This window comes from Notechis scutatus, chromosome Z (assembly GCF_049901735.1).
Source record: "Notechis scutatus isolate UNSWTSFEM ecotype Mainland chromosome Z, rNotScu1.2, whole genome shotgun sequence".
NCBI lineage: Eukaryota > Metazoa > Chordata > Lepidosauria > Squamata > Elapidae > Notechis > Notechis scutatus.
The window spans coordinates 95224513-95251977 of NC_142025.1; the positions used below are offsets into that span (position 1 = coordinate 95224513).

The 27465-nt window shown below is 38.0% G+C and overlaps 1 protein-coding gene across 1 annotated transcript in view; it reads right to left on the reverse strand.

The window, feature by feature from the left end:
* The window catches only part of PRR29 (proline rich 29), a 68691-nt gene that overhangs the window by 38465 nt on the left and 2761 nt on the right, over nucleotides 1-27465 (reverse strand). Inside the window, exons 2-4 of the mRNA XM_087945510.1 lie at nucleotides 26295-26379; nucleotides 24779-24882; nucleotides 22864-23063 (exon numbers count right to left, since the gene is read on the reverse strand). Coding sequence (XP_087801636.1) covers nucleotides 22864-23063; nucleotides 24779-24882; nucleotides 26295-26379 — 389 coding nt within the window. The remainder of the gene's footprint in view (nucleotides 1-22863; nucleotides 23064-24778; nucleotides 24883-26294; nucleotides 26380-27465) is intronic.

Genomic DNA, 27465 nt, shown 5'->3' on the forward strand with positions numbered 1-27465 from the left:
TTAATATGATCCACCATTGTCCTTAATTTAATATGTAATATTCTCAAAAAGATAACGTCTCATAATTCGCTACGTTCAAACAAGGATTTGAACAAAAAGATTTCTGATTTTTAATGAACTATGGTTTATCAGTAAACAGGTCATGAATGTAGATGTTCACATTAGTATCATCCACTAATGGTATCAATTACTAATTTATCTAAAGAGGAAATTGTATCATAAAATCACCAGTTATAACAAATATTAGGAACCAATTTTTTTAAATAGCAGATTTTTCAAAGATACCCTCAGAACATTTGTGCATTGCTATTTAACTTATTGATGTACCAATCAAGTGCACAGTCTCTCCCCCCCATTCCATGAAATTATCCACTTAGTTCAATGCTTTTATCCTGCATTAATTGTAATTTTTGAATTGTGATATATAGCAATACATGCACACATATTTGCTCTTGTTCCTGTTCACTCACCTAAATGCTAAGCTTCATGTCTATCATTCTATTCTGGACACCATTTGTCAAATCATTAAGAATCTGCATATTTTGGTCAAACACTGAAAGAGCAGTGTTTCCTTGACCAAGACACTGAGCATGTGGTCAAGGACACTTATATAGACAGTTCAAATTCAATATAGTTGGAAAAAAAGTGTATTAGTATATATTGTCCATGCCTGTGCTACCAAGAAACCAGGATTTTTTTTCTATGTACGGTGACAGCAGTCAATGCTTATCTTTTGCAGATCTCTTCTATCCATAATACCTAGGTTTGTTATTGCCACATCCTGGCATATGCAGGGATACTTTAATTTTCTGTCTGTGAGCAAGTGACTTCCTCATTTACAGAAAAAAAATAGAGTTAATGTAGCTAAGTAAAATTCTATCTCAGACCTAACCCCATGTAATCCATCTTCCAGAATAAGAATATATGGAGATATGAATGTGTGTTCATATTCCAGGTAACACAGATTACCTTTCTTCCAGTTTAGGGAGATAAAAAAGTAAAAGTAAATTAGCAGCAGCAAATGAAAAAAAAGATAGGAATGAGGGTAGGCAAAATGAGTATTCAAGATATCTGGACCTTACCCCAGTTATTCAAATTCACCATGGACAACAATTATTTTTATATACTGTCCTCCAGTCAAAAACAAGTTGCATGCTTAAGCATTTTCTATTTAATAGTGTAACAACCCATTTCACTGAGATAAACATTACATTTTTGGGGGCTATTTAGAGTTTCTAGTGTAAACATTAATTATAGATTACATTTCAAATAATTGTATTTCATGTTACTGAGGCAAGGAATTCAAATCAAGGGTCAATGAGAGAGAGAGCATTTCTAGTAACACTATCATCTAATAAAGCAAAATTCTGTAAAACTGTTGGAATGTGTGCAAGGAATTTATAGAGTATGCTTTTTCTCATAGCTGATTCACTTATTTATTGCTATGTTTGTTTTCTCTCATAGCTATATTTAGTATATATGTATAATGTTTTATCTTTTTACTGACCAAAACAAATTGGCTTTAGGGTTAGGGTTAGGGTTAGGGTTTACGTTTAAATATTGTAGCAACTTTATCAACAGGCCAAATCCTATACTCTATACTTCCAGGATAGCCAAAAATATATTTTGATATTCATATTCGTGTTTTCATTGCAAGAATATAAGAAATCATGTAGAGTATCTTTCATGATTCAGCAAGATTAAGGATTTTTTTCTCTACCAGTATATAGAAAGTAATGACATTGTATAAACAGATGCTGAGAGGACATACCATATATATGTGCAATTGCATGTGATAAATGGTTTGTTTCAGTATAATTATCTATCTGTCCATCATGTGACTGCAGTTGCATTTCTATACTTGCTATCTTATTAGTTAGATGAATAATTAGAGGATGTTATTGGGAACACTGTGAATTATTTTAAATTCTCATTTAGAATCTTCTCAGTTTCCTGTGTGGGGGACCAGTTGGTTATATAATTTGCCATTGCCAAGGTTAAAGTTCTCTATCATGTTTAAATCACAGATATTATTTCAAATAGATTTTCTAAAAATCTATTTTTCATTTGATCTAAAACAAATGTAAAATCAGGACATCTGTGAGGGTAGATTGGTGAAGATGTAAATAGGATGACACTATAACCATGCAGTCAGGCACACTATCTTGACTTTTTGGACACCCTCCCACAAAATCAATATATGAGCATGCAAGTGACTGTATTTGTTACCTCATTGTTTCTGTTGATCACTGATTCTTAAAAATAGCTTTATACATCAAAGGAGATTCTTTTAGTTCTTTCTTTCTTGTTTTTTTTTTAGAATGCCCTGGATGAATGGTAAAAGTTACAATAAACAAATCATGCGTTGGAAGAAATATCCTTCTGGGTTCAGTTCCAAGTGGGGAAAAAGACACTGGAAACATGGAAGCTGTTTGGAAAGATGGTTTAATGGTGGACAGGACCACATGGCTTGGAGCTCCAAAGTGGACAATCACATGCTTCAAGATGTTGGGTGAAGGAAAAGAAGGGCGGCTTAGATGCTGAAACCTTTAGTTTTATACCCTCTGTTGGGCCCACCTTAGTGTTTCCTGTTCCTGTGTAAGAAATGTATCCCATTAGCTGTTAGATTCCCAGGGGCAGGGGTCTTAGTTAACTTTGTAGACTCTGTCTAGACCACATGGCTTCACCTGAGTGCTGGCAGATTCAATCATCCCAGACCATGTGATGAGATGGATAGAGGGCTTTGTTATGTAGAATACTCTGGCCCAGGCCTTAATGGTCTGCCCATTAACAAAAATGAGGGTGATCTTCTGCTCCTGAGGTGAATTTTCCTAGGAGAGGGGTGGGTTTTAACTTCCAACACATGAGTGCCACCTTTCGTGAAGACTGCCTTCACAAAGCACTTTTGTGAAGAATTGCAGAATTTCTCCAGTATAATCTCATTCCAAGGTATTTTGAAATTATCTCTGTGGCAAATACAAAGGGAGATAGCAGTGAGAGCAGTGACTGAGAGGAACAGAATGTTTTAAAGCATTCCCATCCCACATCCTTACTCTCCACTTCCCAGGAGTTCAAATGTAGTCCATGATTATTTTAATGTTTGCCTATTTAAGAGCAAAATAATTGACCTGCCTTGGGCTGCCACAGATTTGGAATGACAAAAATTTCTTCATCCTCACTCCAAAGCAAAGAGAAACAAATTAAAAAACCTAACTAGCTTGGGGCTTTAAATGCTGGCTCACCTCCTGCTGAAGAATAGATGAAAATGGAAGAACCTGTAATAATATCACTCCTTCCTTAGTATATGGAGCTGCAATGCAAATAACCGTATTATCTCTGTAAAGACAATGTCTTCTTACCCCTTAAAAACTATGGGCTTTAAAGGAGAAAGGTAACTTGTCTACAGTGCAGCTCCTTAGGTTAAGTCACCATCTCATGTGGTTCCAAGTGTTGCAAAGAAAAATACTAGCTGTAATTGAAATTGCAAATTGAATTTCAATTACAGTGCAATTGAGACAAAATAAATTGACTCTTCTCTCCAGCACTGCCAACACAAAAGACTAATTGCTTTAGAACTGGTGCAGAATCATCAATGGAAGTGCCCAGAGACCTGCAAAACTCTTGACTCCATTTCTCTGGATAACCCTGATTTAAATTACAGCTAGTATTTCTCTTTGCAACACTTGGAACATCATGAGATGATGACTTAATCCAAGGAACTTCACCCCTGACCACTACTAGAATGTATGGTTTGTCACAAAAATATGGTTGGTCAACTCAAAACTGTTTCTGATTCTTGGTATCAATATCAGATTGCTTGAATTTTTCATGCAGATATTTTTATATCCCCACAAATATCTAAAGCTTTCTTCATAAAATGACCTTTGGCTGGCTGCATGGATGCTCCACTCTATCATGAAAAGCTACCTTTGAGGTAGCAGCAATTTTTATTTAAGTAATTCAGGTTATTTAAGTAATAACCTCCAAGGTTAGGGTTTAATTTGAACATATTTTAGTGGTAATGGAATAGTTGCTTTTGAGTTGACAATCTAGTTTGAACCTAGCACAGCTGGGATGTTTTATGTAAATAATGCATGTGGGAGGGGGGTTGTGGGGAGAGGGGTAATGACCTTATTTGAGACTGGAGAAAGGGGTAATTGAGTTAAAAAATTCAGAACTTTAGATGTAGTTACATGTGTGTAACTACATCTAAAGGAAGTACAGATAATGCAATGAAAAAATAATAAAGCATAATTTAAACCATAAAAGCAAGAAAGGACTATAAGAATTTAACTCTTGTAATAGGTCTTTCCTGCTATGAAACAAATGCAGACTGGCTGCAGGAGGAGTTGCACTAGTGGCATAGTGGCTAGAATGCAGTATTGAAATCTAAGTCTGCTCATAGCCTGAAGTTCAATCCTAAAGAAGCTCGAGGTTGACTCAGCCTTCCATCCTTTCGAAGTCAGTAAAATGAGGATCCAGATTGTTGCGGGCAATATGCTGACATTGTAAACTGCCCAGAAAGTGCTTTAAAGCACTATGGGATAATATATAAATCTGTGCTACTGCTAGTGTTGATGTTGTAGTGCTTTTGGATCACATGGAAGATCTTAATATTGCCAGATATACACTACACTCTACACTCCCTACTTTCACCTCCTGTCTTGTGTAGAAACTTGGTAGTTACTGCTTCTGCCATTACTTTCTGGGAAATGCCTTTGTCTTCTCAAACTGTTAAGTATTACCTAATATGGGCATAGGAGCCTAATATGGGCATCAGACTCCACTCATTGGTCCGGCCACTGGTGGGAGAAATAAAGTCCCATTAGTGGCTGAAACGTTGGACAGCGCCGGCTATATAAGCCGGCGCCAGCCGCAGCTCAGTGGCTCCTGTTTAAATGGAACCTAATAAAGAAGTTACCTGCACTTGCCATGTCCTGCCTCTTCACTCTGCACGCCCACTTAACACTGGCGACGAAGGTGGGATTCTGAGCTGAGGAGAGAGCAAAGGACAACCTCATGGGAATCCGCACCCATTTTGACTGACCACCACAATGATCATGAGCCCACCGATCAGCATGGCCCACCACCTGATGTTGATCCCCTATGATCCATCCAAGGAAAAATGGTCTTCCTACATGGGTCGATTCAAGCTACATCAGGAAGTCAATGGATTCCAGGCTGCCCCTGACACAAAAAAGAGGGCTCTATTCCTAACCTAACCTTCAGAACTTTATGAACTAGCAGAAAACCCTCATGGCCAACAAGCTAGAGAATGTATCCTGGGATGAGCTGCAGCGACCCGGCCCCATCTTACTGGCTAACCGCCATGAATTCTATATGCAGAGCTAGAGACGGAGAGACGATAAATGCATTTATGGCCGTGCTTCAGAAGCTATCGAAGAACTGCAAGTTCCTTGATGCTGAGGACATGATCTGGGATCAGTTCGTCATCGGAATAAGGGACCTAACCTTCCAAAAGTGGCTGCTGGCCTGAGAGGACGTCCCGTTCAAGGAAACCATCGATGAGGCCCAAGCTGCGGAAACCTCAGACAGCTCTGCCGCATGAATCAAAGGAACTGGGAAGGTTCATGCCACCCAGGTTGACCGCTGCACAGCCTGAGACACCTCCAACTCTGAAGCCAGTGACGAGGATGAGGAGGACATCCATAGGGTGAGGTCCAGTAAGCCAGTGGGGAAACAAGGATCCAAGCCATGTGGGGGCTGCGGAGGAAATCACCACTGCTCTGCATGCCATTTCAAAGACACTATCTGCAGCGTTGTGACCGAAAGGGATACATTGCAGAGGCATGCGAAGCCAGCCAGCCAATCAACAGGCAATCTAGGAGAATGTCCTTCCCCAACAGACAATATGGCCATCAAGGGGGAGGCTGGAAGAATCCTGGCGGGAAATTCAAAAAGAGGTAAGACACCAGGGGGGAAGAAATGCATTACACCTTTGTAGGCTCCGCTCAAACTCAAGTGAGATGAACCTATGCATATGAGGCCAACAAAATCATGGCCACCATAAGCATCAAAGGTAGCCCATGCCAGATGGAGGTAGACTCAGGGTCTTACATCTCCATGATCTCATGGGATACCCTGAAGAAACTCCAACCCTGCATACGGCACAGCTAACTGGAACCACAAAAGATCATCTTGAAGGCCTACCAGGCCTACCGCATCCCCATCCTGGGGTGAAAGCCAGTCCGGATAGAATATGGCAGCTTCCAAGGGACACTACTTCTCACCATAGTAACTGGGACCTGCCAAGCCTACTGGGACAAGAGTGGTTCAAATCCCTCCAGATTGATCTCACCAACATCCACGCTACCCCCATCCCTGGAAGATGACCTCGCAGCACTAGAGCATGACTTCAGTGATGTATTCAATGACAAACTGGGCAAGTATACAGAGAGCCCAATATCTTTTAACCTAGACCCCAACATAGCCCCTGTCTGACTAAAGCCGTGGAGAGTTCTGTTTGCTCTCCAGCCCAAGGTAGAGGAGCAAATAGATAAGTTAATTGCCCAGGGAGTCCTCGAGCCAGTTGACCATGCCAAGTGGAAGACCCCAATAGTCACCCCCCCAGTTAAGCAAGATGGGTTGGTGATAATCTGTGTGGACTACAAGACCGTCCTGAACTGGGCCCTGCAGCAAAGTGCATACTCAGTGCCAGTGGTGCAGCACCTCCTACATTCCTTGGGCTGGGGAAGCATCTTTGCCAAGTTAGACCTGGCCCAAGCCTATTAGCAGCTGCCGATCGATGAGGCAACTGCGGAACTGTGGACTATTGTGACTCACCAGGGAACCTTTAAGTGCAACCGGCTGCAGTTTGGAGTAAGCGTAGCCCCTGGCCTCTTCCAAAGCATCATGGAGATACCCTGGGGGTAATACCGCACTTCGACTATGTCATCATATTAGCCAACAGCCGAGAGCAATTAATAAAGAGGCTGAGAGTGGTGCTAGGGAGATTCCAGGAAGCAAGACTTAAGCTAAAAAGGAATAAATGCCACCTGGCCATCCCCCAAGTGGAATTCCTGGGCTTCCTCATTGACAGGTCTGGCATACGACCAACAAGTGGCAAGCTATGGGCAATAAAGGAAGCCCCCACCCCACAAAGCAAAGTGGAACTGCAAGCATTCCTAGGTCTGCTCAATTTTTACAATATCTTTCTACCGCAGAAATCAACCATTGCAGAACCACTCCATAGGCTGCTAGACAAGACAATTGACTGGACCTGGGGGCAATGTGAAGCCACCGTTTTTAACAAAATAAAAAGCATTCTAACGTCCAGCAACATCCTTATTCAATTCAGCAAAACACTACCCCTCACCCTAACATGCGATGCCTCCCCCTATGGAATTGGTGCTGTCCTCAGCCACAAACTACCCAATGGGAGGGAAGCCCCCATCACATATTATTCGAAAACCCTGCCCAAACCATAATGGAACTACAGTCAAATCGATAAGGAGGCCCTTGCCTTGCCGCTTCCATGAATATCTCTACGGCAGGCAGTTTGACTTAGTGATGGACGACAAGCCTTTGCTGGGCATAGTCATCAGAGACAAGCCCACCCTGAACATCCTTTCACCTAGGATGTTAAGATGGACCATATTCCTGGCTGCCTACAATTACAGATTGATCCACAGGCCAGGAAAAGAAATCATCAATGCAGATGCCCTAAGCCGTTGCCCCGCCCAGACCTCACCGAAGACCCAGCACCATCCACTTCTGTGTTCCTAATGGAAAGCCTCCGACCTGACCTGATGACATCAACTGAAATCATGAGACTCACAGCAAAGGACAGAACCATGGCGTGGATTTCAAACTGGGTGTGGAGGGGGTGGCTGGAAACCTTAGACAGGGACAAATTTAAGCCATTTAAAAATAGATAAACTGAACTATCAGTGATTAAGGATTGCCTGTTGTGGGAGAGAGGGTGGTCATTCCCCCACCATTAAAATTGAGGGTACTGACATTGCTACACAAGGGCCACGCAGGAATTATTCAGATGAGAGCCCTTGCCAGGAGCTATGTGTGGTGGCCAGGGCTAGATAAGGAAATTGAGGCCTGGGTTGCCGCCTGCACCTCATGCCAAGAATCCTGGCCTGCACCATCATCGGCAACCCCCTTGAAATGGGAAACACCCACATCCCCGTGGGCCCGGGTACATGTTAACTTCACCAGGTCCTGCCAAGGACAGACCTTCTTAATAGTGGTGGATGCATACTTGAAGTGTTTGGAGGTAATAATTATGAAGTCAACCACCACTGAGGCCACCATAAGGGCGCTACGAAGATTGTTCACCATCCATGGACTGCTGGATGTGCTAGTGTCTGACAACGGTCCGCAGTTCACAGCACAACCTTTTGAGGGATCTTGCTTGTCTCCAGTCTCCCAGGCAACAATTTCTTCCTGATTATTTAAAAAGGGAAGCTTCCACTAAGTAGCAGAAAGGGAAGGATTGAGCCAGGAATGGGACGGGGAGTCTGCTCTATGGAATAGATGGGCAGTCTAGAAATGTGAAAAATAAATAAGTAAATATAAGTCCAAATCTATTTGCTTTAGCTTGAGGCAGGAAAGATGTACTCTTCTTCTTTAGAAAGCAGTTATTAATCAGGTAAGTGCCACCTGACATCAAAGCAGAAACATTAGACTGACACTTGACCCGAATGCTGGACTCAGATTCTTACTTAATATTTTTATTTTGCAAAGAGACTAATCTATAGATTGATGGATACGTAGTTTGATTCATGGATACCTCCACAGGCCCAATGCACTGTTTTAGTGAGTGTAAGTCCTCAAGAGATGCAGCTTCCTCTCCCCCATACCCTCCCCCCAAATCTAGCCTCCAACCTCCTCTGCTTTTATTCAGTAAATGATTATGTGAATATTAATAAGCAGTCAAATTGCTATTTCCCTGCGCATTAGAAGCAGTATAGCTTAGTCTTAGATGTTTATACAACAGCTAGACTATATTTCTGGAATTCCATTGTTCATTAAGAAATGTAATTATTGAGATCCTATGGATGTGGGGGAACTATATTTATTTTTAATTTGCCTTTATATCCCGCCTTTCTTCTGGGAGTGAAGGAAATTGCTAATATCTTTTCACATGTTATCCCCACTGCAATCCTGTGAAATAAATCAAGCAGAAGCAAACAAAACAAGGAAATGGGAAGTGCCTATGGTAGAGTTGGTATCCCCTGTTCTAGTCCAACATCATAGCTACAGCTAATGTCTTTTCTGTAACTCTTACATTTGACATATACCCCCTTGGGTCATTTTCAAAAGAGGCATTTCTAATACGTGTGTGTGTGTGTGTGTGTGTGTGTGTGTGTGCACGCGCGCGCGCACACACACACACACACAATTTATCTGCCTAATGATCAGCTTTTGGATTTCTAAATCATCAACCACTTTCTTTTGTATGTTCAGTGGGAAATCTTTTTCTATATCATTTTAACAGTCTGTGATTTATAAATCCACTTTGACGCCATCTCTATCTTGTTGGATAAAACTTATTCTTCAACTGCAATTTCTTCCACTACATGTTTGGACACAGCCTATTCACCAAAGCAAACATTGCTGTTGATATTTTTGATACTAACTTGTGATTTCATTTTTCAAAAGTGTCCTTCAGTATTTTCAATGTTAAAATGTTTTATATCATTTTATAAGTCAAGTTAATCAGGTTTCTGCATATTTTCCTTTAATTATAATTTTTAGTTCCCTCTAGTGTCCAATTTTTAAAAATGATTTTTTAAAATTTTGTGTTGCCAAAGTCCAAATTATTCTATGGTGTTTCCCTTGGGAAGATTTACTTTGTAAGTTATTCCAAAATCGCAATCCTAACTTGGCTTAAACTGTTTATAATTTACAATATTTTATTTAGCTCTTTATTTCAATTTTAAAATTCTTAAGCTTATAGTTAACATTTTCTTTTGTTAAAGATTAAAAGCAAACTCACCCACCATTTTCAGACTTTCCAATCCAAAAGTCTTTAATAGCTTAAAAGAATTAACAATTTCTGAATGTGATTAGAAAAGAAAGTTTGTGAACTTAGTGTTCTTTAAAAGGCACTGACCACAGTTGCGAACAAGATGTCATTTTCCAGTGCTTAAAATCTGCCTCTGTCTCAGAGGTGGTATTCAACAGGTTCTGACCAGATCTGGAGAACCGGTAGTGGAAATTTTGAGTAGTTCAGAGAACTAGAAAATACCACCTCTGACTGCCCCTCCCACATCTATTCTCTGCCTCCCAAGTTCCAGCTGATTGGCTGGGTCTTCTTTGGTTGCCCTGCACAGGAGAACGGAGTTGGAAAGCAAGTTAGTGGAGTGGGCAGGGAATGGAGATTTTGCAGTATTCTTCCCCTGCCACGCCCACCAAGTCACACCCACCAAGCCACGCCCACAGAAACAGTAGTAAAAAAATTTGAATCCCACCACTGCTCTGTCTTGCAATCTTCTTGTAAGTGGCAATTGTTTGGAGCATATAGGAGCAATCACTTGTCCTCTCCTTGTCCAGAGTGGTTCTGAAGTATTGGTCTACTCACAGGTTCTTTAGTGCTTTATTGCAGTTTTCAGCTCAGCTTTTCACAGAGCTGTCTTCGGTCCATGATTTCTTCCTCCAGAAGTTGCACAATTTTTGTCATTTCCACCAAACTGCTATGAAGATCAAACGTGTTGTCCACATCTTTTTTGATAACAGTATGGGAAAGTCCATGATTCTTCAATTAAAAATAGAATTCTAGAACATGAGAGCTAGTTTGGCATAATAGTTAAGACTTCAAGTTGGAAACTGGGAGACTGAGAGTTCTAGTCCCGCCTTACTGGATATCTTTGGGCCAGTCACTATATATCTCAGGCCTAGAAAGGAAGTAATGGCAAAATACTTCTTAAATCTTGCTTGTCCAGGCAGTTTCTAAAAGTCAACATTGTCATAGATGATTACTTAAACATGAGTCAGCAATGTGTGACAGTAGCCAAAAAATAATAATACAATCCTTGGTTGTATAAACAGAGGCACAGAATCAAAATCACGTGAAGTATCACTACCACTTTATAAAACCTTCATAAGACAACACCTGCAATATTGCGTCCAGTTTTGGTGACTTTATTACAAGATGTTGAGACTTTGGAAACGGTGCAAAGAAAAGCAATTAAGATGATTAAAGGCCTGGACACTAAAACATATGCAAAATGGTTGCAGGATTTGGGTTTGGCTAGTCTAGAGAAAAGAAGGACTGTCAGGAACATGATAGCAGTATCCCAGTATTTGAGAGGTTGCCACAAAGAGGAGGGGACCAACTTATTTATGAAAGCACCAGAAGGCAAGGCAAGAAACAATGGATGGAAACTATTCAAGGAGAGAAGCAACCTGAAATTAAGGAGAAACTTCCTAACATTGAGGACAATGAACTAGTGGAACAGCTTGCCTTCAGAAGTTGTGGGTGCTTCACCTCTGGAGGTTTTTAAGAAGAGACTGGACAGCCACCTGAAATGATATAGGACCTCTTGCTCCAAAGTCCATCTCAACTCTATTCTGATTCTGATTCCCTGTGCATAGAGGCATTTCTGGTGAAATTTATTTAATGATGGCAACAGGGATTTCGAGATTGTGGGTCACTAAGTAACCAGGTCATTTAGCAATTGAACTTCCATTCCTGATTGTATTAGTAAGTCAAGGACTGCCTGTACAAGTTCAGCCAGTAACTAGGTGGCAGCAGTTAATAGTAATTAGGAAGCAATTAAAATCTGCAATAGGTTTTAGATGTGTATATAAAAGAATATTGAATCAAATGTAAAATTCACAATACTTAGTTTATGAGAACAGTTCATATTATGTGCAGCAGGATGTGATGAGATAGTATGTTATTAATTATTTACTCATGTGACTATTACTTTGGTCTTGGTTGCATTGTCATCCTTGCTAGCATATTAATTAGAGAAATGATTAAAAATATGGCTATCAAACATTTGTCATCCTTATTCAGTTTCCTTTATGTATGACAAGCTAGTTTGCTATGTTCTAACATTACTAACATTAGCATATAATGTTCTAACATTACTAACATTAGCATACATTAGCACATTACTAACATTAGCATAACATTACATAACATTAGCATAAAGATAAATCCAAGTGACATATATATTTGCTTCAGAAGAAATGAAAAGTGGAACAAAACCTGACCCCTCCTTATTCCAAAATGAGTGTTAAGATTAATTGAAAAAGAATATAATTTTTTTTTGTTGCTTTCTGTTTCACACTGTATATTTCTGACACTGATAGAAGAAGAAAGGGTGAAGAGCTAAGAAGAAATGGTTGGGTAATCCCTGCTGTTGGAGAGACTGGAGATGGTATGTTGGAAGAGGTGTGTCTGTTGCTAAATGTGGGAATAGGATTGATGCTAAGGGATGCCTGCTTCTGCAACTGCTTGGGTTGATGGTGACTCAATCTCAGCATTGTTTCCTGGATCTAGATGGCTGGAAGCCTTGGATTCAGATTTGTTATTATTTCTGTTTTGGGGGAATGACAAATCTTTTAAAGAAGACATGGTTCCTCCATGATTTAGTGACAGAAGAGAAAGTGGACCTGGTATCTATCTCTCAGACCTGCTTAGACAAGAGTATCGGAACTCCTCTGTCTGAGTTCTGGCCAGGCTTACAGGGGACACCAGCCTCAATACCAGGTTAGCGAGGAGAGGTGGCAACTTTGATAGTGATCAACTATGTTGTTCTGCAGGTTGCTGAATATGAGGTCCTGTATGTGGAATTGCATATGAAGAACAAAGTGGAGATACTACTAGTATATACTTCCTTCTGTGGCCCAACAGCCTCCTTTCTTTGTATTTAACTTTATTTACAGTTGGGGTGTGGATTCTCTGTGTCTCTGTCTCTGTGTCTTCTGGCTTCTTCTAGAGCAGTGATGGAGGCTGTGGCTAGGGGATCTTTTGATCAGCCATTCTTTTTTGTGCCTTTTTGTTGTGAACTTCTTATTTTTCAGACCTAATGTTCCACATAGCATCTACTTTATACCTTATGCCACCAGACTTGAAATTCTAGAACTAGAAAACCTTGAATTACGCCGTCTTCGTTCTGACTTAAGCATGGTATATAAAATCATACATTGCAATGTCCTACCTGTCAATGAATACTTCAGCTTCAACCATAACAACACAAGAGCACACAATAGATACAAACTCAAAGTAAACCGCACCAAACTTGATTGCAGGAAATACGACTTCAGCAATAGAGTGGTCAATGTCTGGAATACTCTACCCGACTCTGTAGTTTCTTCCCCAAACCCCAAAAACTTTAACCTTAGACTGTCTACTATTGACCTCACCCCTTTCCTAAGAGGTCTGTAGGGGGCGTGCATAAGCGCACCAACGTGCCTACCGTCCCTGTCCTATTGTTTCTCTTATTCTTTTATTTTTCTTATATGTACCCATTTCATGTATTCACAACTATGTATACACTTATACTTATTATCTTGTAAACAATTGGCAAATCAAATAAATAAATAAAAATAAAAATAAATAAATACTTGCCCTCTGTAAGTTAGCTGGAAGAGAATATTAGAAAAAGTTGAAGAGAAGAAGTATGAAGAATGGACTTTTAGTGGCAAATGCTTCATTCTTGAACACCTTGTCTCCAAGGCCAAGATGACCTTCTCAGTTAATATTTAGAAAAGCAATAAACACTACCTTTCCACAGAGTCTTTGGTGAAAAGAATCTAAATTAGATAATAAAAGGTACGGGAATATAATGAGACACTGATTCTTAAAAATTAGTTGATTCGTGATTTATGTTTTTAATGAGTGAAAGTGCTATGAGTGCCTAAAATCCAGAAAAGGGTAGCATTCAAATGATTGTATAAGAAATACTCTTTTTTCACAAAGTGTTGTTCATTCTTGAAAGCGCTTCCTTTATATAGTTGTGGTAATGTTCAACTTGATGTTAATCATTGTCATTATCTTTTCCTACAGTGATCTGAATATTGGCAAAAAAGCAGCAGCAACTGAGAAACATGGAGGTCTATCATTCTTTTTAATGATAGCTACCAATTTTTTTCTCGGTAAGAAAAAAATAGTTAAGAAAAAGAAAATAAATATTCTTTTCTCAGTGAATAGAGAATAAAGCCCAAGAAAATTGGGAGCAGGATATCAATTAAAATGGTCCATCTCAGATCCTTCACTAGTCTGAACTTTTTCAACAGATACTTGAGTGTGTTTTCCCAGCAGTTTTATTGAGTATTTGGTTAGTCACTGGCAACAAGCAGCAACTTGGACATTTGTCATAATTGTCTCAGGTGCTCTTCTCTGTTGGCCAATTCTGGACAGCTCCTTGGTTTATCTACTGAGTGAGACCTACTTACAGATCTCCAAAACTCAAATGGCTGAAAAGTCACAAAGAGCACTAGTAGGGGAAGACTGAATGAGAGTCTGACTCAGCATGGGTACTTACTCAACCTTAAGTCTTTGTAATGATAAGGGAAGTAAAATATAATTACTTATCCATTGTTATTGTTTCAGTGAACATTTAGAAACTTTATTTCAGGTGGGTCAGTTCTCTTTTAGAATACCCAGTTACTATGATCAGCCATCACAGCATTTTATAATTAAAATTGTTCACTTTGGTAAAAATCTTGACTTTATGAGCAGAGTTATCCAAGATAAATTAATAGACATCACTTAAGCATTGTGGAGACTTGAGTGATGTCTATTAATTTATCTTGGATAATTTGTAGGCTATGAACTCTGATGAAATACACTTTTGACTATACCTGTGGGCTTTATTCTGTCCCTTCTGGGAGGTCTGGAGCAGTGATTACAAGTTGATCTGGAAGGTGGTCAGTGCTGTTTTGGGAAGTGATATCAGCTACTTTCAAGAAACTATGGTTTACCCAACCCTAGGAAAGGGATGCACCTCCCTGTCTGTATTATCTTATGTTCAACCTTTCTCTTTGGGGGGAAGCTATTGAGACTGTGGTTGGAGTTCAGAAACAGAACATCCTAGGGGAAGCAGGTTAGCTATATATATTTTTCAGACAAGATCTTGGCTTGAGACTAAACCAGAATTAGCTGCTCTGATGAATGAACACTGTCATCTATGGGGAAGTGTATCTTTCATGGTTTTACTAGAACTTCCAGTGGTTGTCAAAACCATCAACCATGGTTTCCTTCTGGACCACTCATAAATATTAGAGGTTGGAAGCACTGGTTTGCAGTGATTGCACTTCTCAGTGAGGAGGTCCAGTGGGTGATAGTTGTGAAGGAGAGATTGTAGGAGGCTCTTGCAAACTAGTTGGTATGGAATAGGAAGGAGGCAATCCCACTTCAAATGAAGAATCAAACAGACAGAAGATAATGAAAATCTTTAGATGTCCCATTTGCAAAAACGGTCTTCCCTTTTTTTCAAAAAAACATTGTGCCTTTGAAAGAGACTGCTCAATCAGTTGTGTTTATATGTCATCCGTGAGTGAGAGAAAATATAGATTTCTAGTTTTTTAGCTAGTTTTCAGTGCAACTCTTCACAGTTGTAGCTGAAGATTCTGCAATTGACTTGTCTAAAATTAATTCCCAAAGCAGCTAGAGAGAGATCCTGCTGGGAGCTCTTGGGTGAGCTAACTTCTCAAAACCAGATTAGTTTTTGTGTTAAAACAATCCCTACAAAATATTTTAAGTAAACAGTAGACAATTCAGTTTTTTGGTAGATACTTAACAGCACTGAGGATTTAAGAGAAAATGCCCACAAATGGCTTTCCTTCTTGAAGAGAAAATTGACAACTGCTATGGCAGAGAATAATGTAAAAGAAACAGGTGCTCAATATTTCATTTCTATGCTGAAAATATTGATTGCATTTCTGCTTGTTGTGCAGAAGTGTCATTCAAAAAAGGCAAATTCCACAGATTTTCCCCAAAAATGTTTAAACACTTAGAGTTCTAATCAAAATCCCCATTGGTGGAAATTTATTTATTTGTTTATTCGTTTATCTAATTTTACTTAAATTACCAAAGCACAGTAGAAAACAGTAATGGCATTATAAGTAACTGAACATTATAAACAAATCCTGGCATAAGAAGGCATTTAATCTATTCAAATTTCTGAACAAACATTTGATAGAGACAGCAATTGCAATAAATAAGTGTTGTGGAAATGTATAGTGTTCAATTAGTTAACAGGAGAAGAGTTTACACCTCATAAAAGCTGGCTAATGAGGCTAAGAAAAGTATTATTTTTCCTCCTCCTCCTTCTCCCCATCATCAACAATTGGATAACAAAAAGGTGAGCTTTCTTTTATAATCTTAGAATAAGACATAATCTTGTAATTGTATTTATATTTGGTGCAAATGAAATTGGAAACTTCTATTTCTTTATTCTTTCTTTCTGTACTTTCACTTTTTTATTTCTTCTTACTTCCTTTGCTGCTTTTACTCCTTATTATGTTGTCTTAATTTTTATCTTCTTTGTAAACGTTTCAATTAAAAAGAAGGACATAAGAAAGTCACAAATTTGAATGTGTCTGTGAGTATGAAACACTGGGATAGAATGAAAGCTATTCTGTGGAACTGGCAAAGAATGTTTATTAAGTATTTAGTAATAGAGAACAACCTCCTGAAAAAACCCACTCTTAATGAGAACAGGATTTTGCTAGAATTGGGCTAAGCCAGTTTGATGTGTGAGTAAAGACATTGAAGAAAAAACTGGAAGAATCTTAAGTTCCACTCCTATATTAGAAGTATGAAGCTAGTATAGTGACTTTGAGTCAGTCTTTTCTCAGCTTAGGAAGAAGTCATTGGCAAGACATTTCTGAAAATGCTGCCAAGAAAACTCCATGAACTTTTCTGTGTAGTCATCAGAGTCAAGAGTGACTCAGGTACATATTCACATTTTCAAAGTTTGCTGAATTTTAATTCTGAGGGCTCTTCGTTGCTGAGCAGACTAGATTTTTCTCAGAACCAAATAAAGTCACTACTAGGCTGATAACTAATAATATTTTAAAGACATGAAAAAGCCTAACTTCCATGGAGATATACGATTAACTGTAAGCTTAAGGTGGGCTAAGTATCCATTTAAAGTCATTTAAACCAATATTCTAACCAGCAAAGCATATAGGTCACCCCAGGAATTAGGTCAGTCAGGAATTTAATATGCAGGAAGCACTTGCAATAAAGCTCTAAAAAATTAGAGTAAAGTAGTCATGTACAGCTTAAAGAACAAGCCTGCGCATCATATAATAATAGCTAATAAAAGGGTTTTTTAAAGGTATGGCAGCTGGTATATAGTTATTGCCACTGCAATTAGCAAAGGGCCGAACTGTGTTTTAAGGTTTATGGGCTCTAGGTGATCTACTATTGCTGATTTTTCAAGTCACTAAGGCTTGGAAAAATATAACCAAATATTTAAAGACTTTATTTTGATTAATGTTAACAACATTTTCCTAGAATGAGGAAAAGTCCATTACAAAACATGACTACTTTAATTTTATTCAGTGGTGGGATTCTGCCGGTTCGGACGGGTTCACGCAAACCGGTAGTTCCAACGATCAGTTGGCCCCGCCCATACCCCCCCCCCGCTCTATCCTGTCCTTTATTTCTTGCTTTATAGCTCATGTCAATCACGAGGCACAACTGATTCCCCCACCCGCTGTTCTACCTACCATTGCTGACTTGGAAGGTAAGTAGCTGAGCTTCTAAATGCTCCATTTTCAGTGCTGTGTGCAAGCGTCTTAGGTGTGCGTGCACTCACCGACCTGGTTGTTAAACTGGCAGCATCCCACCACTGGTTTTATTGTAATAGATAACCTGTTGCTCCTTGCTGGAATAAGAAGCAAGACCTCCAAGAGTTTATCTCAGGCTCACTGGTATTTAAGAAAGGACTGCTACAACATTTACATATAGAAGGATGGAAAGATGTCAGTTATTTAGCCAGGGAGGGGGAAGGAAACTCAGGATTTAACCAAGAAATTAATATAAAAAATAGAAAAGGGGGAGAGCATCAGAATGCAAACTTTTCTCACATTTTGTGAATGTGGTTTATTAATGAGAGGTGACTTGAAGCCTCAGAGCAAACTCATAAAGTATTATATAGTTTTCAAAAGGCACCAGTCATTAGAAGCAGCATTCTTTTTCTCCATGGAGTATAGGGAGCCAGAAGCTGCCTTTGAATCAGTGGAGAATCATGCATGGATGAACAACATATTTTTCTGTAGAAGATGAAAACTAAGACATTGACTGAGCTGTAATTGCTCCTCCCTGAAACTGGCTTCTTTTTCTTCCAGGATGTTGTGTTGCACCAACCAGTTTAGGGGTTTTCCATGGAAGTGCCTGACATAACCTTGCTAATTACACTTAATAGAGGCAGAAGAAAATTGGAGGATTCTTATCTTCTTTTCTGCAGATTGAAATAATGATGAGTTTGTTCCAGTCTTCAGGGATCTAGTAAAAATACTCTCTCTATAGAAATAAAGCTATCAAGATTGGGGCCCCCATTTAGCCTTTTTGTAGGATTAGACCCTTTCAGGCTGCTTTGTCATTTTTTTAGTTGTGAGATAAACGTGGCTACCTCAAGAGGAAACACCAGGGCCTAGAATGCTATGTCAGGCAAGCAGTGATCTAATAAAATCAGAAGTTTGGGCACAGTGCTAAGCAAAAATATTATGTCTATACTTCAGGGCCTCAGGCAGTAGTAGCTTTTCAGCAAAAGCTGTAGAATTATTTCATTTTATTGCCTGGCTGAGCTCTACCAATTAGTTCTACGAGCCTGTAACTGCATATTCATGGTGAAGCGATGACTTGGAGAGGGATTTGGATTCTTGGGCTTTAGGTGAAATTTGAGCATGGTGAGGGACCTTCTAGATTATTGATTAGTATCTCAGAATTATTCAAAATATTCAAAGTGGGCTGTTCACCTCAAATAGCATATGGATGATGGCTAAGATTTATTTTATTTTTTATTTTATTTTATTTTTATTTGATTTGATTTGTCAATCGCTTACAAGAAATAGGTATAAGGATAAACATAGTTATGAATACATGAAATGAATACATATTAGGAAATACAAGATGATGCATAACTGGAGGACATTCATTTTGGAAAAATTCATATAAGGCAGCCTCCTTCAAATGAAAGAAAAGAAAAAAACTATGAGGAAAGAGGGAACTATTAAGCTTGAAAAGATGCAATGACTGTATTATGATTTCATAATTATTTTCCTTCATTTTTATAATTAAATAATGATTAAATAATTACATTATAAAATCTTAATTCAGTAATAGAATTAACCAAGGAAATATTTAATAGAATAAATCAAGAAACTATTTGCAAAGAAGGCACAAGGGTCTCAAAAAAGCACTATATCAATCAAGTAAATAAAACAAGCTCAGGAAGTGTGCTAATAAAAGCAATACACAAGTGTAAAAAATTATTTTAAAAGCACCAGCTATTTTTATTTGGAAGAAAAAATAGTCACCCTTGAGAAACAAGATCTATGCACATTTCTTAGCCCAATTTTCTCTTCCTGTGAATGCTCCCATATATGTTGCTTGTGGTCTGCAGTCCACTTGGGGCAATTAATAATAGAGAAGTCCATTGTGGAGCTAGGGTCACATATTAGCCCTTTCTTCAAAATTAAGAGAGAAGGGGAAAGATTTGTAAAGGTAAAATGAGTCCAGTTGAGCTTTCTCAATATTCTGTATGAGTCAGGATAAACAACAGGCAAACAGGATAAACAAATCAGGATAAACAACAGATTTATTAAAATAGATGTGATGAATAGTGTTCCTGGAGAATTCTGGAACAAAATTTGTGATATTATTAAGGACAAACCAATAAAAATATTTTGCATTAGAGATATCAAAAGAAGAATAAATGCAACCATTTATTCAATACAATCCATTGAATCTGAAAGAACAAAAGTGATAAGGAGATATATCTAAAAACACCCAACATAGAAAGACAAAATACTCATTTAAAGAAATTAAAGAAAGAAAAGTTTTATGCGTAGATGGGTACCATCAAAAATATGATAATTCTACGTGATACAAAGAAATATTAGAACAAATTTATGAACTGTATTGAAAAAAATGCCCAAAATACCAGTGGGTCTCCACTAAATGAAGCCAGACAATTTGAAAAATGAAATGAAATGGCTTGCAGAAAATATTGTTAACTATATTCTACTATAGTGTCAATGAAATGCTATGAGTACAGTTTAAAATTTTATGATGCTATTAATATGCTGCTTACAGGTTTTTTTTAGCAAGTATGAGAACAGCAGCAGCAGCCAAAAGACTGGATCAGATCCAACTATATTCCAATAACAAAAAAGAGAGCGTTAAACCAAACTCATTTCCATGGCTAGTAGAATTTGAGTTACAAAACTACTTTAAATTTTGTTTACTGATTACAGGTAGTTCTCATTTAATGTTTGCCTAGTTTAGTGATTGTTTGCAGTTACAACAGTGATGAAATTACTTGCTTTTATGATCTCCCAGGTTTGTAAAACAAAGGAAAGTTGAAGTAAGATCATAAGCACAGTTGTGATTTCACTTATTGACTGATTCCCAATTTTGGTCCCTAAGCAGGAATACCTGTATACATTATTTTTTCTACTGCATGAATTTGAGCAACTTGTGAACTGCATATAAGAGAACCTCATTTCTATTTAGAATGACTTAAGGAACAACTAACTGGCTCAAAGACAGAATAAAGAACCATGTTAAGATTGTATACTGCCATCTTATCTACCCAGTTTATATGCAGAACCTATTAATGAAAAATTCTGAATTAGGAGAAATAAAACTTGAATTAATATGGCTAAAAATGCTGTTGATACCACTTGAATATCTTGAAGTGAAGAAGAATTGAGGAATATCTATTAAAGAAGGACACAGGATGCTCTGATGCTCAGCTTAAACAAACAAACAAGCAAACAAACAAACAAACAAACAAACAAACTGAGATGACGTTAACAGGTGCCAGCCCAAAGCCAAAAAGTGAAGAAGTATTACTATACACTTAATCTTCAGGGGCTCAAGAATTCATAATGATAATAAAAAGATATATACTTCTTGGAAGAGGGCCTGGCAAACCTAGACAAAATATTAAAGTGTAGCTGCTTTGTAGAAAATGGAAGCAGCACTTGTCCATAGAGGCATTATGTATAACTTGTATAATGTAATGTACAATTTATTTCAAACTTTGAAAAATGTGCACAAATATAAACATATTGCCTTTGATCTTAGGCTTTGATCCTAAGGAAAGCAGTATCAGTCAAAGTTTGTCCTGTCATACTCCCGGGTTGGCTAGAGTGAAATTCAGAAGAGCTTTTTAGGCCTCTTGCAACTAAGAACCTGCATCTTTTTGGAAATGAAGAATGGATGAAACTTTAATTTCGCTTCCATTGCTCAGTGTAGTCATAGTATTCTGGAAGGAGAAAATTGCATAGATTATCTTGACAGAATTTCTAGCAAAGGAAAGGTGCTTACACTGCCACTGGCCTCATACTTCTCTTTGCTTTCCTCTTATCCCCCATCTCCTTTTCCTAGTAAGAACATGGTTCTTTCACATCTATAAAAATATATTTTAAATAAATTCAAATATTATTTAGTCAATGTTGGCAATGCAACATCAAGAACCTGGGAGAATTTACAACAGTCCTACATGCCACTCTGATCTCCCGCAATAAAACATGATAATAAAAACTTTGTTGAATTATAAATGGTTAAATCATGCAAGATTACTAAATATCATAAAATCTCTGTGCTTTCAGTGGCAATCTTGCAAGATTTCATAGGAAATGTATAGAATCTGGTGAAATTGCTAATACTTTTAAATTGCTAATACTTTAAAAAATAATGGTTATTGTAAAAAAAAATAGTTACAGCCTTGTGACTGTAAAGTTGTATACTGCCTAAAACAGTCACCAATTTGTGATACAAACTGAAATATTACAGTTTCCTCTGATTAGGCTTGATTTGACTTTTCTAGTTTACATTCATCTAGATCAGTGTAGTTACATCTTCAAGCTGCTAAGATTGAGACTTTGTAGTAAATGGCCAAACTGACATTAAGCCAGTGCTGAAATTACCAGGGCAAAAAGACTCTATAACTCCGCCTGTATCAGAAAGATATGATGGGAATAATGAAATGAAATGAAATTGTGGTCCATCCACTACAACCTTACCTGAAGCTGGTAGTACATCGGCTGTGACTGTTCCAGTGGCACTTGGTGGTGGGGGTGGGGGTACTACTTGACTAGATAAATATAAATTAAAATGGGATATTAATAGTACAGCAGGCAAGAGGGTGGGAAATATTTGTGGCTAATTCTCAATACCCATGGGAACTATCTTACACTGATAGTTCGGCTTATTTTAGAAAATACTAATTTCAAGGTCCTCAACTTTTTTGTTTAAAGCCAGTTTCTTCCCTTTTATTAAATTAGCAGAAATTTCATCCGATCTTGTCTTTGAAATGTCTAATAAAATACTAGGAGCCAAATAAAGCTTCTAATATTGCTGGATTTTTTGTTCTTTCTAAATATAAGGGGACACAGTGGCTAAGATGCTGAGTTTGTCAGTCAGAAAGGTCAGCAGTTTGGTGGTTCGATTCCCTAAACAATGCAAGTATGCTTCACTTGGCTTATCATAATCTAAAGAAGGTCCCAAGTCCAGGTACATCTTAACTTGCACTTTTTATGATGAATATTACCATTTTACCACTTGCCTTATCCTTACATGTTTTATATGCAACATTTGGATGAATTATGGCAATATATAATAGAGTACTGAAATGAAACATTTCATTTGATTGGTTATATTCTTTTTCCCATCTGCACAGTTTTGCTCACCCATCATCTTGTCTCCTCATTGATTGAAGATCTGGCCCCACATGGTGAATGATGGGCTGCTGCTGTGTCAAATCTGAAGACTGAGATGGAGGTTTCCATGTTCTGAATGGAAGGGTGCTTGGATATGGTGCATAATGGTGGTGGAATACCATCTCAATCTCATCTTCCTGCTCTGTCTGCCAGGGGGTAAGGGATATCTGCTAGAAAGAAAGATTAGGACACTTAAGGCAGTGGTCCTTATCTCAAGGATCATAAACCCCAAATGGTTTTACCTGTGGCTGCCTTCAAATAGTCCTTTTAATAAATTGGTATTTCCTGTTGCAACAGCATGAGGTGAGCAATATACTGAAGTGAGATGATTCAACCTTTAAGGAATAGTAAAAACCTACTTTTACTTTCATAGGCTAGCAAACTATTACTTCTGAGTGTCTTTCTCTGGCCACCTTCTCCAGCCCTTTCCAATTCTCAGTATTTGTCCTCTCTCCTTCCTATAACTCATAATGGCCTTGACTTAGAAATCTGTTTATGTTCAAGTCTATTAATATTGCTGTTGTGACTGTTTTAGGCAGAACATCTGCAGTAGGTAAAAGAGACATTCAAAAGGTGAGTTGTGAAAATAATAATTTATTATGCATAATAATCATAATTATGGATCACAAAGTTAGCCCCAGATAAATTTTGGATCCAGATCAGAAAAAGTTGAAAACTTCTGAGAACTGACTTGGTGCATCACATTCCTTTATTTCTCATGCGTAGAAAGACATGGATGTCAAGTCAGGGCTTGGAAGCAGTCAGCTGTTGAAGTTAGACCTTGAAGTCATGAGTACTAAAATTAATTTTATTATAAGTTACAGTAACAGAATCTTGCAATCTAAATGTATTTCTCTTCCCTCTTCCTTTATCTTAAGAGAATTGTGGATGGTCATACCTGAAATACTTTTTCAAATTCTATTTCTGCATTGGAGTCAGATTTGTTTTGTCTGACTTTGTCTTGGCTGCAACTCTTCCTACTGTTCCTCAAAGTCATTCTCACATCCAGTTATACATGCTGGGTCATTCAGTATTTTATGGACTTTAAATATATTTCAGATGATATGTCATTGCTTCATATATATCTGTTCTTGCCTATATTCATTAGTAGCTACATTTCACATGCTAGGCCAGGAGTGTCAGATTCAATTTCATTGAAAGCTACATCACAGCTGTGTTTTAACTTGGCGGGGGTCGGGGGTGTGTATCCAGGTGGGCTTGGCAATGGTGGGTATGGACAGCTTGATATCACTCATGTCGAGGGCACTTGTGGTGGCCCAGGTGGGGCTGGGGGATCCACCTTTGCTAGTAGTTTGTTTTGCTAACACTCTGCCAGTGAAAATGGAGCTGGGGGGGGCATGTGGCCCCCTGGGCTCAGGTTTGGCTGTGATGGTTTCCTGCAGCCCTCTGCCAGCAAAAAGGGCCTCTGCACATGGCCCTCCCAAGCTCCATTTTCACTGTCAGAGGCACTTCAGTTCTTCGCTGTTTCCAGGTGGCCCTAATCTAATCACTCCATGGGCTGAATCTGGCCCATGGGCCTTGAGTTTGACACCCCTGTGCTAGATAGCCAATTAATTTCAGAACAACAAAATTATTATGCATCAGAAATATCTCTTTGTAACAAAACTAGGCACATTCATTCTCACAACAGACTTAGATTTAAGGATGGAACCTATAATGTTGTCACTGAAAAATGGCAATCTATTCCATGATGGCTTCTGATATTTATGACCAAGGCACATGTTTTTTCTGCTCCCCTGCCCATCAGTTGAAGCCAGTAGAAGGCAAGACAGTTGGCACAGAAATGCCTCCCCCCCACCCTGTTTTTTCTGTATCAACTCTTCTGTCGTATGTAAAATTCATCCTAGATCAACAATCTACCTACCTGGCTTGGGTTGTGTTCAAAACATGCTGCTGCTGACATAGCCAAATTGTTCATTATCACTTGATGCATCTGGGCATTTTGTATCATCATTAGCTCTATTAAATCTTCCAGAAATTAAGAATACAATCAATATGCATTGATTTATTTATACATATAAACAAACAGCAATATCTAATATGAAAGAAGGAATTACAGAACCATTAGAGCAAAGGTGCACAACCTGAACTTATAGCATCACACACAGTCTCACAAGCTATCAGTATTTTCAGATTCCAATGTTCATGAGAGAAAGGAAAACTTTCTAAATACTTCACTGCAAAAACATATTAACTATATTTAGTTTTAATTAAATACAAGTGAAATGAAATCAAAATTAGTTTTAACATTGCACTTCCATCTGTTCAAAGGCCAAGTTTGATTTTCAGCAAAGGAGAAGCTGTGCACACTTGTTTTAGAGCTTAATGTTTAAAAATTGTGGCATTTTAATACATTAAATTTAATTTGAATAAATCAAATAAAACTACAAAACAAATGTAGCATAAAAAAGAAAACAGCAAGCCTTAGAATATAATAAATTATAGCATTTTCAGACAAACTCAGATTAAAATTGAAACATTCTCAAGTTTTACTCTATGTTTCCAATGTGTTAATAGATCTGCTCTCAAAGTAGTTATACATCTAATCCACTAAGAACAAGAAAAGTGGCTGTTCTAAACACATGGCAGGAGATTCATAAAGCTGTTTCAGATTATTTTCAAGGGTTACCAATTAGCCACTTATTGTAAGGAAATAACAAATATTTTGCTATTGGACTATGCATTGCTCCTCCAGATTATCATGCAGCAATTACATGGCTTAATGTATCATTGGAATCAGTTTTAAGACAATGACTAGTACCTACTGACCAATATCGGTAGCACAGTAGTGAACATGAGCATTTCAAATGGGGTAGAGATGTATGTCTAATAGTGCCTCATGCACATTTTATTGCAATTTCTCATCTTTTTTTGTTTGCAATAACTGATAGTGACAATATTCTATTTTATAATTTAAAAAAACCCATAATAGAGTGGCAGAACTGGAAAAGTATTGTTGCAAGATTATCTTGCAAAAGTCAAAGCACGTTTGTAACTTCCTACATCAGTTGAAGACTCAAGAGATTTGCATCATTTTGTATGTTAAGAAAAATATTTAGATCATGTGTGGAGCTAAAAGCAATTTATATCAGAAACATAAAAAGTTACATACTTGCATTATAAATTACTATCATATTTTTAAACCATTATTAGAATACATTATTTATTGATATAATAGATTAAGAGATAGATTCAAAAATAATGTAAACTTTAAAATATTCTGAATTTATTCATGTTCAGATAGTAGTATGGAGTAGAGTAGAGTTTTTTTCAGACTAGTAACACATAGATATGTTCCAAGATAATCATCTTTTTCTTTTAGGATCTCTTCCTTCCACCAAACTCAGTGCTCTAGCAAATTTGTAATCCTGATTTCTTACTTTCTTTAATGTAGCTTGTGCAGCTGGACTGAGGAAGTATCCATGGCATCTGATGGAGAATGGTCAGTTCTGGCTCTTGAGTAATCTGAGAAACAATGGAAGGAAATTCAGAGAAGACTGTTGTGGAGACCCGACTCTTGCCACTTTTTCCCTGAATAAGCTTCTGTCATTATTGTTGTTTTATACAGAAGTTATACATCTGATTGAGCTAGATTAAAACTTAAGCTAAATGCACAGCTAGGAATCCCTGGCTTATTTCCTCCCAGTGAATGTAATTTTGAATGGATGGGATCCAAGTTCTTCTGATGGTTAAACAATTCCAAACAGCAATGTCGGTCTACATACTGTGAATCTCCCAGGAATCTTTTGCTAGATCAGAGTGGTCCTTTTCTCTCTCTTACACCAGGATGACTTTTCAGGATCATTCTTTACAATGATGCTGTCATACCTTTCACCATCTCCTTAAAGAGAAGCTTTATTCAGATTTATGATCATGGGCAAAACTAAACCCTGTGGGATTTAAGGATTCCACGGAGGGCCCATTTGCTATAAGCCTCTAAAACTAGATTTTCTCCAAGATTCCCAGAATAACCTGTTCTAATGCCTACTGATGCCATCCCTTGCTCTCCCTGTCTTTCAAGTCAGCATGTAGGACAAATTCACGAAAACCAGAACAACAGTTTAAGTTAAACACTGATTTAAAGAACATCTGAACAACATTTGCATAAGCAGATTGACTAATTAAATTCATCAACATAGTAATGAATAAAATTAACATTTAAATAGTTTAATAAAACTGAGACTGCAAATGGGTAAACAATGTTTGTATTTCCAAACCCCCACCCTCTGAATTTGCCCCTTTGGCTACACTGCCCTTTTCTGATCTTCAGTCATTCAGCTGTTTCCCTCTGCTCAAGATACCTTCTTGAATTTGAGACAGAGACTCCATATTTTGGGTTCTTGTTTCTAAACTGAATTACAGAATTCCTGCTGCATTGCAGGAACCCCGTCAATTGGACAATTTGGTAGAAGTCTCCTCCTACTGCACCACACAACTTCCCTCTGTGATGTACAGCATTCAGGAGGAAATTGCACACTTTAGCAGAAGGGAGGCTCCTGCTTCATCAGACAATCCACAGCATGCCTGTCAAGCTATCTTTAAACCTGATTT